The sequence below is a fragment of the Elaeis guineensis genome, chromosome 13 (genome assembly GCF_000442705.2).
Source record: "Elaeis guineensis isolate ETL-2024a chromosome 13, EG11, whole genome shotgun sequence".
In the NCBI taxonomy this organism is placed as follows: domain Eukaryota; kingdom Viridiplantae; phylum Streptophyta; class Magnoliopsida; order Arecales; family Arecaceae; genus Elaeis; species Elaeis guineensis.
In genome coordinates this window covers 77,422,503-77,437,636 of record NC_026005.2, presented here as the reverse complement: position 1 = coordinate 77,437,636, position 15,134 = coordinate 77,422,503, and the positions used below count along the sequence as shown (strand labels likewise).

General features: G+C 35.6%; 1 protein-coding gene across 1 annotated transcript; it reads right to left on the bottom strand.

The window, feature by feature from the left end:
• Positions 1 to 877: 877 nt before the first annotated feature.
• On the bottom strand, positions 878 to 12,849 carry LOC105055847 (serine carboxypeptidase-like 18). The gene is made up of 14 exons (XM_073247399.1): positions 12,499 to 12,849; positions 12,247 to 12,392; positions 8,562 to 8,638; positions 8,371 to 8,493; positions 8,164 to 8,266; positions 7,424 to 7,461; positions 6,220 to 6,321; positions 5,356 to 5,436; positions 5,120 to 5,275; positions 4,449 to 4,520; positions 1,566 to 1,684; positions 1,344 to 1,457; positions 1,189 to 1,234; positions 878 to 1,094 (listed from the first exon to the last, which is right to left on the bottom strand). The coding sequence occupies exons 1-14, from the start codon at positions 12,666 to 12,668 to the stop codon at positions 1,011 to 1,013; spliced, it is 1,431 nt and encodes a 476-aa protein (XP_073103500.1). The 5' UTR covers positions 12,669 to 12,849; the 3' UTR covers positions 878 to 1,010.
• Between the last annotated feature and the right edge of the window lie 2,285 nt (positions 12,850 to 15,134).

The window sequence follows — 15,134 nt, the reverse complement described above, 5'->3', positions numbered from 1 at the left end:
GAGTAGGAGCTCCTGGTCTTTGAAGACTTGATTGTCATATCAATGATCTTTGCTGCCATGGTCAAGGCTCTCTCGAATATAAACCTCATCGAAGACTATCTGGAATCAAATACCAGACTATTCTTGGCCAGCCAAATATGGAGGGCTATATAGGCTAGATGGATGCCTGTCTCCTTAGAAGTGTCCCTTCCAGTGCTGCACCACAAAAACACCAGAAAGCACCAAGTGGTGTCGTCCGCCTGAGCGAACAGCCGGTGCACCCCCATCAGGGATCAAATTGATCTCGCCTTCAGACATTCAAAAGAGTGTGCTCCATATATTGTACATTCTCCTAATACCTTTTCATCTCTATCCATATATTGTTCATTCTTTTTTTCGATTAATAATATTTGGGGGAAGTGTTTCACTTCATTATTTCTCAAGAAAACACACAGGCAGAGAGAGACAGAAAGAGAGAGAGAATCTTTGGTGCTGTGAGTATTTATATTAGTTTTGACTCGTAGAAATACTAAGTAGGAGACAAACATATAGTTATTGCTTTGTCAAAATTATATCATTAATGGGTAAGGTTACAAGTTGAAAAACAAAGTGTATCGCTTCTTGAACTTCAATTAGATGCGGTGTCATTTACAAAAGAGCAGATAAATATAGAAAAGAGCAGGTTTTATATGCAAAATTTCCTCTTCTTTTAATCCCAGATCATCATCAGTTTGCCATGGCACTGCGCGATCATCACAAAAACTTTGAAATAGCAGAGAGCTTTTGAAATTATAGAGAATATCTTAGGTTTTTTTCTTTTTTTTTGGTAAGAAGAGAATATCTTAGGTTTATTCATCAGGTTAGTTGTGTCTATTTACCAGCCCCAACCACTTGTATGTTTAAGTCAAATTGATATTTTTTTATGAAGCAAATATCAGCTGACCCCAAGCATTCTCTGGCTTCCGCAGATTATAATCAGGCTACAGATTTTGGAGTCAATATTCACAACTTAATTATGGAGGATAATCATGTTACAGAGGGGCATCAGATAGCCACCTTTGAAGCATAACCAAGCACTCTTTTGGCCGGTATTCTGGAGCCGTGTGTCCCGCACCCTACAAGGACAAGAATAAAACTGTGGATAAAATATCCTTATATGAATACAGTCTCTTGTGATCTCCTACATTCGGCAGGAAAATTACTGTTTACCTTCACCGTTGCGAATGTTAGGTTATTTGAGTAAGTTCTTGTGAACCTGAGAAGTGAACGACAAGACTTATAATCACATGTTTCAGAAACTATAATGTGAAGCTCCATAATGAAATTGGTTACTGCTTGAGATGAATTGTGCAACAAGAGATCACCCTGCAACTTGCCCATCTGCAGACCATGGCCGCCAGTCATCCACGATGGAGAAGTTGAGAGACCTAATCCATGCTTGCGTGCCCACAAAGGGTACAATCATGTCGTGATCACCACTGCACAAGAAAAGCAGCATCAAATAATAACATTTTGGCATGGAAAAATAGATAATTAGCATAGCAGGTAAATCTAAAATATTAATGCAAAAGGTGTGGGGACTTCACCTGTATACCAACGCTCGGTAACCTATGCTGGTCAGATTTAGATGAAACTTTAAAGAACTTGGGACATCGTGTGCATAAGGTAGGCCATAGTTGCATCTCTGCCATTGTTGCACTGTCCCCTGTTTGGCATCATCAAAAATATCTATTGATATTCCATTTTACATCACTTATATCTCAACTAGAATAAATTTTAGTCTGCTTGATTGAATTATAACACCATAAGCAAAGCTATTTAACAAATAGAATGAAGACATTTTATGGTAATTCACAAAGAAGCAGCATTTTACTGAGACTTCTGAAGGTAATCATCGTGCTAGTGTGCAAGCAAATATTAATATGCGCTTCTAAAAGAAAAAGCTCCATATCATATGTATTTCTTGTATTCTTATAACTACTAAGACAAAACTGATTTACTGGTGTTGCATAGTGACCTAAATGATGGGTTTCCATACTGGTGTACCGTTTGATCTTATTCAGTTCCTTGACCAAGAATTTTCACACATCCTTTGGAAGTCAAAAGCAGAACATATTTATCTGATTGGTGAAGACAAATATGTTATGCTGGTAGCCGCTAATGCAAAACTATCCAAGCAAAGAACCCTGAAATCCTATTATTTGTTTATCAATTCCTCAAATTCTTCAAAATTGGAAATTAGTCTCTAAAAGTTATACCTGTCAAGACATATACAAGTCCTCCTTTTTGTTAAGGGTTACCCAAGTTGTAATATGACCTACATGCTTTTGACCACCAGGGGGATAGGGGAGAACTATAAAAATAAGTTCTTCCTCAGTCAGAAACCAGGATTTTAGGCCTAGAGTTCCTCTCACCCCATTATTTCCTCCATCATACCCTTTCCACATAATATAAGGAAAAAAAGGAAAAAAAGAATTGAGGGATTAATATGACATTAAGCTGTAACCATCTCTCGTCCTTCATTCCCCTCTGGACATCTTCTACGTTAAATCACAACGATTGATATGCACATCTTAAAAGAATTGAGGATTAATATGCCAGTCACAAAGATTTTAGGGACTTATTGCAAAAAGATGTACATAATTTAAGGTTAACGTGGTCAAGATATTTTGGAAAGCTAATAACTTGAACATCAATTAGTGCATATTCCATAAATGTTACCCGTGGTTAACCAGACTTCAACGACTCTGTGTATTGGACCATATCTTTTCAAGGACTGTTAAGAAATTCTTTAAAATGAAAGGATTAATATACAGATCAAATACATTAGACAGACTTCTATGCAACAGTATCCCTTTTAAAATGGAAGGATTAGTACACAGATCAAGTACATTTCACAGATTACAATGCAGAAGTATCCCATGAGTAACTTTTGGCAAACTTTGTCTTATTACTATCCTTAGGTTGCGTTTGGTAGCTGTCAATTTAAATTGGCCCACCAAATTATGTATTTGATATGTCTTTTGGATGGCAATTTAGATTGCCTTGGCAATCTAAATTGCTTTGGGAGGGGTGGTTATCCAAATTACACATCTTTGGTAATCTTGCAATAAAGTTTTTGGATGAAATTACCCCATCAAAAAATCAAGCAAAACCTCTCTTTTTCTTTCCATGAAGCCACTCCTCGGCTCCCTCTCCGTCCAATCCTTCGTCCGTGCCACCACTGTCGGCGACCTCTTTGCTACCGCGACCCTACCTGCTCCTCCTGTCAGCCAGGCCCACTGCATCATCCACCTCCTCTGGCTCTAGCAATGCTGGCAACAATGTCTCCATCCTCTACGTCACTGTGAGAAGCCGCGGGCTCCCAAAGGGGGGGGAGGAAGGTGGGGAAGTGCAAAGAAGCAGTGGGTTGCCAACGGGGGGTGGGGCGCAGAGGAGCCATGACGCCTGAGGGGGGCATGGAGGAGTCGCGATGCCCGGATGGGGAGGCAGCATGTAGGGGGGTGGGGAGCAGGAGCCACGGGAGGTGGGGGAGGGGCGATGCAGAGGAGCCGCAGGTGGCCGGAAGGGGGTTTGCGGAGGGAGATGGAGGAGGGGCCCGGGGGGTGGGGTGCGGAGGAGCCGCAGACGACGCCGATTGAGGGTGGTGGTGGGCACAGAGAAGCCACGAACAGGGAGAAAGAAGAAAAAAAGAATATAATAATAAAATATTATTTTTTTAAAAAAATAATAAAATATAAAAATAGTGGTGGCTTGCGATGATGACGAAGAAGATGAGATAAAAGATGCAGATGAGATAAAAGTCGAGATATTTTCATCCTTTCATCAAGAAGGGAGAAGCAATCAAATCGAGCGTCCTATTATCTTCTCAGAAAACATGTTCATAATATATAAATTAAATTAATTGATGTTTTTTGATGAATATATTTTAATTAAAAAAGATAAAAAATTATAGTCATCCACCGATGGTGGTGGCAACATGGGGCGGCGGTCTGCGGCGATGTTTAGGATGGCGGCCGGTGGTCGGCGACTGCAGCCAGGCGGCGGCCGACGGCCGGTGGCCAAGCACGTTGCCGTCTGATAGTTATGATACTAAAACATATTGAGTGTAAGTCATAGTATATAGATTTTTAATAGATTTGATATAGGTATTTTAAAATTTGATTTCATATTACTGGTAATCTAATTGTCATACTAAACATGTCAATCAAGATTTTCAATAATTTTATTACAACATTACCTACGTGTACCAAACACAGCAATTAACATTCTGACAATTTAATAGTGACAATCTATCTTGAAGGCAATCCAGATTACCTTTCAAGATTCTTAGCGATGCACCAAATGCAGCCTTAGAATGTGAAATCTATGTAGCAGATATACATAACATGCACGATGAGATTCCATGTTACTTACACTGTTAATCTCACTACATACAGCTTAGAAGTGAAGATAATCAGGTATAATACCTTATGAATATTGAGAGCCTCTCTAACAGTATCATTGTCTGCCCAGATATAGGAGAGCAAGTATCCATAAGTCTGCAACAAAATACATAGCTAGAAACAGTGAGATTTCTTGTCCAAGAAAAGCATCAACAATTTCAAATTTTATGCAAGCGGCCGATCTTTACATGAGTTAGCACCTATGCAAGCAAATAGGGGCAAATCTAACTGTAAATGTGGAGGTCTGTTTGCACTAATTAACAAGCACATACACATTAGTACAAAGATAAACACCTGCACAGCTGCACCCGTTGCACCTATCAGAATGCACAAGCAGGCACATACAAATGCATAAACATCAGCAATTATATCACACATGAACCAACATAGATGCATGTACAAGCACTCATACATGAAGATAAATTAGGTGTAAGATACTACTTGAGTGGCCATAAGCAAACCAAATGAACCAATATTTTCACACAGCAAGATTCTAAATTTAAGTTTCAAACAAGGATCAAGTTTCCACCGAGTGCAGTGATAAGAAGTAGCTTCTAAAGTCTAAGTGCATTTCAAGATGCTAATGCATTGGAGCACATTGATAGAAGAGTTTAGAAAATACATATTACGACACTTGATAGCATCTGAAAGTGTTGGTGCATGTGTTAGTTTGTGTTGGAGGGTTGGGGATTTACTCTGCACTCCAAAGGAAGGTCAGCTTTTAATAAAGGAAACTCTTTAATATCCTCTTTAAGCAATCTCCTGCTGTATGCAGCAACTATGCTGGGCTTTGGGCTCGCGAAAAAGCATAACGGCTCCAAAATTTGGCCTGTGTTTATTCCCTCAATACACTGCATGTATCCAACAACCTTTTTCCAGTTAAAGAGGTCAAAACAGATGTTTTACCTTTAAAAGTGAGTAGCACACCAACCTCGTTTATAGACTGCAGATGATTTGCACATTGTTCATTTCTAGGACTAGCATATTCTCCTCCACAACTTTTCTTGGTTGACTGAAAGAAAGAAATAATACAGAATTAAATATTATATGCTTTCTCCCAAACTGTGTAATACAAATACAATTCTTCATAATAAGAAATCATAGTGTAAAATACTCAACAGCATTAGGCTTGGGTATTATATAATATCCACGACAAAAGTTTTCCCAAATTACAATTATTGTTATGGCGAAGCTGGGACATGTACCCAACTTCAAAGTAGCAATATCTATGATAAAATTCATATGCAACAATTGTGGTGCCCTTTTAGTGGTTGCTTTCTGAATGCTACTTTGACTATTTAAGGTCAGCATGATGTTTAGAATTCTGTAAATCAAACTTAAAATAATAAAGTATTTTACTATAAACTATCAATAAAATGCAGATTAACTAGAATTCATATAAAGGAAAGAATTTAATGAAAATCAATGATATGAACTAACAGATACATCTACAGACATGGTCCAAGAGAGACCATCATCAGATATCTTGCAAAACAGGTTTATCTATTTATTGAACAATCTCTATGATGTCACATTTGCCCTCCAACAACTTATTTATATCATATCATTTCTTTTCATTATATCATATGGTTTCTTTTCATCTCCAATCTAATGCTAATCATTAAAAAAAAAAAGAAAAAAAAGAATGCTTTGTTTGATGCATCTGACAGACCTCAATAATGGATTCCTTAACATGGATTCTGATTGCTCAAGTTGTTGATGATGTTAAGTGTTCACAAGGAAAGCATAAATGGTTTGACATACTCTAGGAAAATGTTTGGATAAATTTTTTCACCTCATAAAGTTCGTCAGATATAAGTCCCATCCCATGAGCATATGGGACAAATGCCCCATTATCAAACTTCGCATCTGTTCCCGGGTTGCCAACTATATAACCCTGGAACCATATCCAGAAAAGAAGTTTACAAGCACATAAAGATAAGTTACTATAAGCAAGATTACAGGCACAGGAAATAGATGCCAATATTTTTTCCCTTCTTATGGTACAGAAGATCTCAAAATCAGCAAGCAAAATGGTATGTATGGAAGAAACAATAACAAGAACAGTCACAGCAGAAAAGAAAGGCCTACAGTGTGTAACAATGATCCCTGTACAACAACATAAAGCAAATTGTGATTGTTGTTAGTGGTCATGCCCCTATGGATCATTGCCAGTGGATCCAGCTCACCAAAAATTTTTGACATATGTTACTAATGGAAATTCCAGAATAATGTGATGATAACCTTTTATTATTACATTTTAAAGTTCATAAAAGACCAACTTTTTTGTTTTATCAAAACTATGATTATGTTGTAGGATTGGTAATCATTATGTCTCATCTGGGCTGGATTGGTCCATGTTGTACAAGAAAGAAATAATGGGCTACTTTGCTGTGCAGTATCTAATTAATTTGGGAAAGTGGAAAACACCACATGTCAACAAAAATGTAGTTGTTTAGTGGTCGAAATTAAGTTCACCTTTTTGGTAATGTGTGAAAGGTTTCTCCCGTATACCACCACAGAATCAACATGCAGTTTAAGGTTACAATGCAGTTAGATTTAACTATCATGAACATTCTTTATCAGCAGTGATAATGAAAAGGCTTTGCATAGTTCTGTAAAAGCAGTGGAATCATGATCAAATAATTGTGAAGTCTTGCCCTCTCCCCAAATGTTTGTTACTAAGTTGACCATCCAAGAAAGGAGTATGGATCTTTCTCCCAACAGCCATTCAGATTATTTTTAAAATAAGCCTTGCTATTATCTCAATGTCACTTTCCATATCTCAACTTTTCACTATATATGCTGCTTGATCCTGAACCAGTCACTGTTTACTTATTGCTTTCATAGATTGCAGTTCTTATACTTTCTGACAATGGCAAAGAAAATCTAACTGATGTTGCCAATATATCAGAAAAGATATAGAGGGGAAGCCGATAATATTTTGCTTATGAATGCACACACACACTAAGGTATATTTTTTGGTAAGGTCCACCAACCTTGAGATTGTAAAGCAGTTCATCTCCATCTCGATCACCTGTAACATAACAAACCTTAAAGGCATAAAGGCAAATGAATGCATGAACATATCAAATTTATCAGTGGAACTGTACTTCAGGAAGAACTCTGAAAAATTTAAAGTTCTGTATATTCTGTCTGTGTCTCCTGTCTAAACCCCACCTGTACTCCTGGACTGCAAAATCTTCTTTTCTCTTCTTTTGTTCCTGCTGTAGTTCCTTCACCTCTTGTAATCATTGTTACTCTTGTACATAAGTTTTATTCAGCTTAATAAAATCGGTGACTAATGTTGCTAATGCACATTAGTCTCCTTGTAACTCAAAAAAAACGAAGAGAGAGAGAGAGAGAGAGAGCTTTAAAAAATTATGATTTCCGCGATTGAACATAACCTGCTTAGTAATTCTTAAATTGTTGGCCATCATAAATTATCTACATTATGCGCTAATTAGTTTCCACTATTCAATATCTGGGCATTGTGCATTTATGTTCAGAAAACCTCCAAGAAACTATAAACATGGACAAATGATTTGATGCAATATTGAATTTATGCCGCTAATTTTGTTTGTAAGAAAGGCTTAAAGGAGTGTAAGCTTGTTTCCCTCCTAATAATCATGGTATCTTTTGATTACCAATGTTATAACAGAGATTGTTGAATTGTTATCACATCTGATTTAAGAAAATTAATCAATCATCCAATAAACTACTGTTTTCAAGAAATTACCTTTTGCTATTTCTTGAGCAACAACAGGCACCACAATACCAGAATAGGAATCTCCACCGATGTAGAGTGGATTGGAAAGGAACTCCGGGTGATCAATAAGCCACTGCATGACAACTCGGGTGCTCGTAAATCGATCGCACTAATCTCCTCCTGAACGTCTTAAACATCCGAATTCAATAAACTGAAAGAAATAGCAAAAGTTCCCACCTTTCTAAGGAAAGTGTGGACTTGTCGGGCCGCTTTGGTGTCTCCCGTCTCGTAGCTTTTCTCCACACTCGAATAGGAGAATCCAGTTCCCACCGGCGAATCGAGAAAGATGATGTTGCACACCTGAAGACCCACCAAAGCTCAGAGAGAGAGAGAGAGGGGAGGAGAGAGAGAGTGGAGGAGGGAGAGACCTTAGTCCAAGAATATGGGTGGTAGACCAAGGTTGGTAGGCCTTCGGTATAGCCGGCAACGTCAAATTTTAGAGGGCCTGCAAGATTAGAGAGATGGTACAAATGGCATCAATCAATTGCAGAGTTAATGATGACGCATCGGAGCTTATGCAGGTACTACGCGACATGATCGGAGACTCTCTACCTTGCAGAATGATCCACGATCTTGCAGGGAGGGTATTCCCTGCATAACTCCAAAGTGAACCGCTCCCTGTTTGGCTCTAAATCCAGAGGACCCCTACTTCCGAACCGAACAATGTCCCATTTAAAAAACCAGTGTGCAGTTCCAACTTCCAACCAACCAGTTTCACTACAAATACATGGCGATGAAGCACTCCTCGTAAGTACGAGGAAAATGCTTCATCTCTGCAACTTATTTATGGACTCCTTTGATTGGCGGAATTTTTTTTTTAAAAATTAATTTTTTAAAAATAAAATTTTGATATATTTTCATCGATGATTTATTATAGAGTAGCTTATGTTTAATTGATCATCTATTTTTTTTTAAAATTATATAAAATATTTATTATATTTTTAATAAATATAAAATCATATTTTTTTATTCTTAAATTTTATATAAATATAAATATTAATATTAATATAATATTGATATTTAATATAATAAATTTATTAATATATATTTAAATATAATATTAAATATAATATAATATTAATATTAAAATATAATAAATATTATAATATTAATATTAATATTTTATTTATATAAATATTAGGATAATACTAATATAATATTATATCGCTATTCAATATTTTATCCTAACTATCTATTGATATTTCGTAAAATCTTAGCCGTTGATTTTAAAAAAATATTTTGGAAAAGAAAAAACCACCACTTCCTATCTTATGAAAAGTGTCAAAACTCATCTCAATGGGAAGTAACTTCTCATGAAATATGAGAAGTGACTTTCTATAGAAAGAATTTTTTTTACTCTTTCTCTTCTTAAAACTTCAACCAAACAAGAGACATCTTTTTTACTTTTCAGAAACTACCTTTTCCCCCTCCTTTTCCCATCAATCAAACGAGTCCTTTTTGAACGAACCACCAAGGTTCATAAAATCAAAATATCCGATGAGATAATTTCAGATTTGGGTGAATTGAGTTGGTTAAGCGAAAAGCCAGGCCCAATCCTTGAAATATACTCCATATAGACCGCATTGAACCCAAAACCCAATCATGAAACTCAAACCAATTTGAGTGCAAAATTATTAATTGAAATACAATTTAAATTGGGTCAAGTTAGATTTGGTTGCACAAGATTATTTCTTAATTTGGTTGTGAATGTCATATAAGCTAAGTTTGCACCTAATGTGTAACTTATCCTGATTGCCTTCGTTGAACAAGAGAGATCGAGTAATTCTTTATCCACTATCTTTGATAGAGAAAAAATGTACCATTTCATTTGATTGGACCACGTAGTATAATTAATAATAGGACAGATATTTAATGCAGCTCAATTTTTTTCTAAATTTTTTTAAATCACAATGCTATTTCTCTTGTTTTACACTATTTTGCTCGTACTTAGATATGATGTAATAGAAAATGACAGGACGTCATAATAATGGTATGATATCCTATGATATTCTGTGACATCTTTTTACATCCTATAGAATGTTATAAAAAATAATCGAATATTATAATAATGGTATGATATCCTACAATATCCTTTTGTACTCTATAGGATATCATAGAAAATAAAAAGACATAATAATTATGGTAAGGCATCCTTTTGCATCCTACATGATGTCATAACAATAGTATGACATCCTATGACATCTTTTTACATCCTATGAATAATTATTAGGAAGTAATATTATTGATACAGAATATCGTATCAAGTATAGGATGTCATAATATTGTTCGAGATATCATAGAATTCATAGAAAAAAAATATTTTGGTTAAAAAAAATTGAGAAAATAAAAAACTGAATGGCATTAAATGCCTACCCCATTTTTAGTTGTGCTACATAGCCCAATCCAGTGAAGCGATATATTTTTTCTTTACTAGAGGTGGTGGACAAAAAATTTCTTAAAAGGGACCACATCAACTGAATATGGGCCCAACTTATCAAGTCGCATGAATCTCATTCCATAGAATGATAGAAGCTAATCCCGTCATTTTCACCTTTTTCCTTTTTCCAATAGAGAGAGTTTGAACCTCCTAACATTGCAGGGCTTAAGACGAGTTAGATGTACATAGCTCAACATATAGAGAGACTATTTTCATACTTCAAATCTATAATATCTAAATCACAATAGAACAAGCTTAGCATTGCACCAAGATTTGTTTTCTAGGAAAAAAGAATAAAAAGGTATTATATTGCACAAAACTCGTTTTGAGAGGAAGGTTCAATTATACGTATCATTAGATGTTACACAAAGAGACCATTTCCTTGTTTCAAATATATAATACCAAGTTACAATGGAACAATCTTGAAGCGAACGTATAATACTCAGATGACATGATCTTTTCTTTTCTTTTCTTTTCTTTTTTGTTTGATAGTGGTTTTTTTCCTTAACAATAGATTCCTTCATCTCTTTTACTTGTATCTATAGATAAAGAGCAATGATGCTGTGACTTAACAATCCCACTAAAAATCAATCACTTAGGACCCATTCTTTTGAGGTAAAAAATTTATCCAAGAATCTAAATTTTTTTGGATAAATATTTTTCAGGCAATATTTAGATAGAAAAATAATTTATGTATGCTCTTTTATGCATTAAAAAATAACTCAAAAATCTGTTATCTATGTTTTTTTTATATTACTAATTTTCTAGATAAATTACTAAGATCTATTAATATTTTGTATGATCTATCCATATTTCCTATAATATCTTTTATAATATAATATAATATAGTATATTATTATATTATTATTCTATTATAATATAATATAATATCTTATATTAATATAATAGGATATATATTATATAATAGTGTTATATATAATAATATAGTATAATATATTATATTATATTAGTATAATATAATATATTATACTATGTTGATATCTTATATTAATATAATATATAATATTATTATATTATTATAATATTATATTGTTATAATATATTATAATAATATATTATAGTATATTATATAAATATTATATTATATTATATTGTTATTATAAGGTTAGAGGCATATTAGAAATAAATTAAAAATATTATTTTTTTTGATTGATGAAAAAATTATTTATCCACAAAAGAACAAACACTTAATGACTAGTAGCTTACCTTTTGCTTTATCGGCACACTTTAACTAGATCAATTCATAAAGGATATATCTGCAATACACTAGAATTCATGGCTACACTCATGTCATCTCAGACTTCTGCTAATGGCTAATATTACCTCCATCTCGTTCACATAGTCATGTGTGAGGAGGCAGTAACAGCATCATCCATGACATGGTTTGAATTACCCACTTCCATTATGATAATTTTCTTACTTGATTCTATGGTCGTCTAGTCTCTTCCTCCAGCTGTTCAATCCATATTTAAACACTTCTAACCAATGTAATAGACTATCAAGGTGAACTCAACACTTATAATTAAGCAGCATAACGACTATTGAAGTGAATTCATAGACTTGGATCATGACCGCTAAAACTAAAAGAACCTTACCAATCTCATACACCAATCCTGAGAACGCCGAGCAGCCCGGGCCTCCTGTCAGCCACACCATTAAAGGGTCCTCCTCTGGCTTGCTCTCAGACTTTATGAAGTAGTAGAAAAGCTGCGCATCATTCACTTCGTCCACCTTCACGTATCTAAAACTCGCAAAGTAGAAGCACAAGTTTCCTAAATTTTTCGATAATTGCGAAGCAGCAGCCGTGCACCAATTAGAACATGAGTTTTAAAATATGGAAAGCTCACCCGGTTTCCAAATAGAAGGGCAGGGCTCCATGAAATCCTGGAAGATGGGTGATGGTGTTCAGAGCCGAGACAGGAGAAGGACATGAGTAAATTGTTAGCAGCAGCACAAAAAGTATAGAAGGTGCCGCCAAGGAAGAAGAGAGCTTTCTAGCTTCCTTAGCTACCGCCATTCTTTGGTCCCTGCAAATTAAAGGTCGACCGACGGCATTCGCCACCCCTTTGCAGAGGAAAAGGGACAGAGCCGGTAGCAAATAACGAGCAGAGTTGGGGGTTCTTTTAATGGCACAAGACAATGGGCATCTGCCAAATTTCAAGTCCAGCTGATAGATGAAATTGGACCAGTTATGCACTGACCAGTTGTTTTTAAGGGGTGGCTACTTGCCACTTATTTCTAATGGTTAATTATTTCAACAAGGTAACATCATACTCCAACATCACAAGGGCTACAAGCGCCACCCCTGTGATTATTCAACAATCTCGAAGCATATATATTACAGTGACATCCAAACCCAGTGCCTTCGTGAAGCAAGCGGAGGATACGACACCCACGCAAAATGGTTTATGGTCATAGTCATTGCACGAGGAGAAATTTTACATGGCCGTGTTTGTACTCGGTGTTAGGTCATGGATGACGTATGAGATTTGTACACGAAGCACCGATGGGACCATATAATTTGTCCATTTCCAATTGCTTAGCGGTGTGCCAAGAGGTCACCTGTCTAGGAGAACATATCGCATAGTGGTGTACCATATCAATTATCTTACCTCTTTTTTATAGGCTCCGTTCATCAATTAATGCACTCGAATGATTGGCCCATAGAAATGGAATGTCCAACTTCAATTATAATTATCTAATATACTTGTAAACTGTTAAATCCTTATGTCTGATATTAAGGCAAGTTTGCAATGGAATACCGACATCGTGGATCAGAAAGATTTTTTTTTTTTTTTTTTTTAAAAGGTGAGGTGGTTGACAAAATCTATACTTCTTAATTGCTGAGAGATTTACAGTATGAAACAAACGCCAACCACCAAATACTGCAAAAGTTTATTATTTCTAATCTATCCCTTTCTTCATGGATGCACACATTAATCTGATATAACAATTTATCCAGCAATTTAGAGCACTGTTCAGGTTTCAGCTTCAAACGATGCTTTAAATTCATAATGATTTGTAATTTATCCATCTTTTAAACATACCTAAGCATTCATGAAGCCGATACTTCGAAACTGTGTCCTGTACCTTCTATATATTATAGAAAAGTGACTTGCATAAAAAGTCTTCTCTCTAATAATATTTAAAAAAATATATATTTTATTTTTACTGTTGTGAATGTTAAATCGTTGGAGTACGTTCTCGTACGTCCGGAAAAGTAAGAAGAGAATACTGGGTCTGATATTTTCGAAGCCCCTATTTGTATTATTTATATTTAAACCTTCCTCCTTATTAATTGTCCCTGTCAAATAATGTGACGTGATGGAGTACCGTACCAATCATTTTGTCAGTTTCATACATCATCAACTCGAATGATAGGTCTATAGAAATAACAGGTTTAACTTTAATTATAATTATTTAATAAACTTACAAACGACTAAACCCTTATTTTTGATGTTTGGAGCTATTTTGGCTATTGGTAAACATTCATGAACACCAATATAGAATTTGTGGATGGAAGGGAGATTGGAATGGGATACCGACTTGGTGGATCCAATTGGAATTTTCAAAGGGCGGTGCAACATAAGCAATGCCAAGTGGGTCCGGGGTAAGAAACATGCTCCATATATACGTCTTAATTGCCATAAATTTGTGGAGAGATTTGCGATATAAAATTAAAGCCAACCACCAAATACTGCTAATGTCTAGCCTGTCCCTTGACTCCCTTTCTTCATGGATGCACAGATTAATCTGATATAACAATTTATCCAACAATTTGCAGGACTGTTCAGGTTTCAGCTTCAAACGATGCTTTAAATTCGTAATGGCTTGTAATTTATCATTAAACATGGCGCGCTAAACATTCATTAGGCCGATACTCCGGAGCTGTGTCCTGCACCCTATATACATAATAGAAAACTGACTTGCTTAAGAAGTCCTCTACCTAATAATATTTGAGGAAGATAATATTTGAGCCTGACAATGAGTTACATCATAAATTTGTAGATACAGCTGAGTAATAAGAAGAGCAAATTGGGAATTTCATCTGTAAACCAAACCTCGATAACCTTCACTTGTTCTCTTCCGATGGTATTTTATATTGCTTGGATTGTACCTTTCATATGGTAACTCATAGTTGCACCTTAGCCATTCTCCAGCCGTTCCCTGCTTCATATCATTCAAGTTCATTTATCTTCCAAGGCAGGGATAGGGGCAGCTTGTTGACATGTTAGGAAAATGGAAACAGATACCTCACTATCTAAAAGAAATGATGGAGATAAACGTAGGACCACCGTGCAACTATAAGAACCATGCATGCACCCTAACAATAATTAAGGGGGGTATCTCAAGTTTTTCGCCACCGTTCAGTTCCCTTCTTTTGGCAGGTAAAAAATGTGGACCTTAATACATTACCCTCCTCTTATTTCTCGTATAAAAACGTCTTACTCTCTTGATTAGTGTTGATACGTTCCACTGTGAC

What these genes read in the sequence shown, in the direction of transcription:
- LOC105055847 (XM_073247399.1), bottom strand. Translation starts at nt 12,668, where the DNA reads ATGGCGGTAGCTAAGGAAGCTAGAAAGCTCTCTTCTTCCTTGGCGGCA. An exon ending in CCCTTCTATTTGGAAACCGG is followed by an intron (nt 12,393 to 12,498) that starts GTGAGCTTTCCA and finishes TGCGAGTTTTAG; the next exon opens with ATACGTGAAGGTGGACGAAG. An exon ending in GCAGATGGGCAAGTTGCAGG is followed by an intron (nt 1,235 to 1,343) that starts GTGATCTCTTGT and finishes TTCACTTCTCAG; the next exon opens with GTTCACAAGAACTTACTCAA.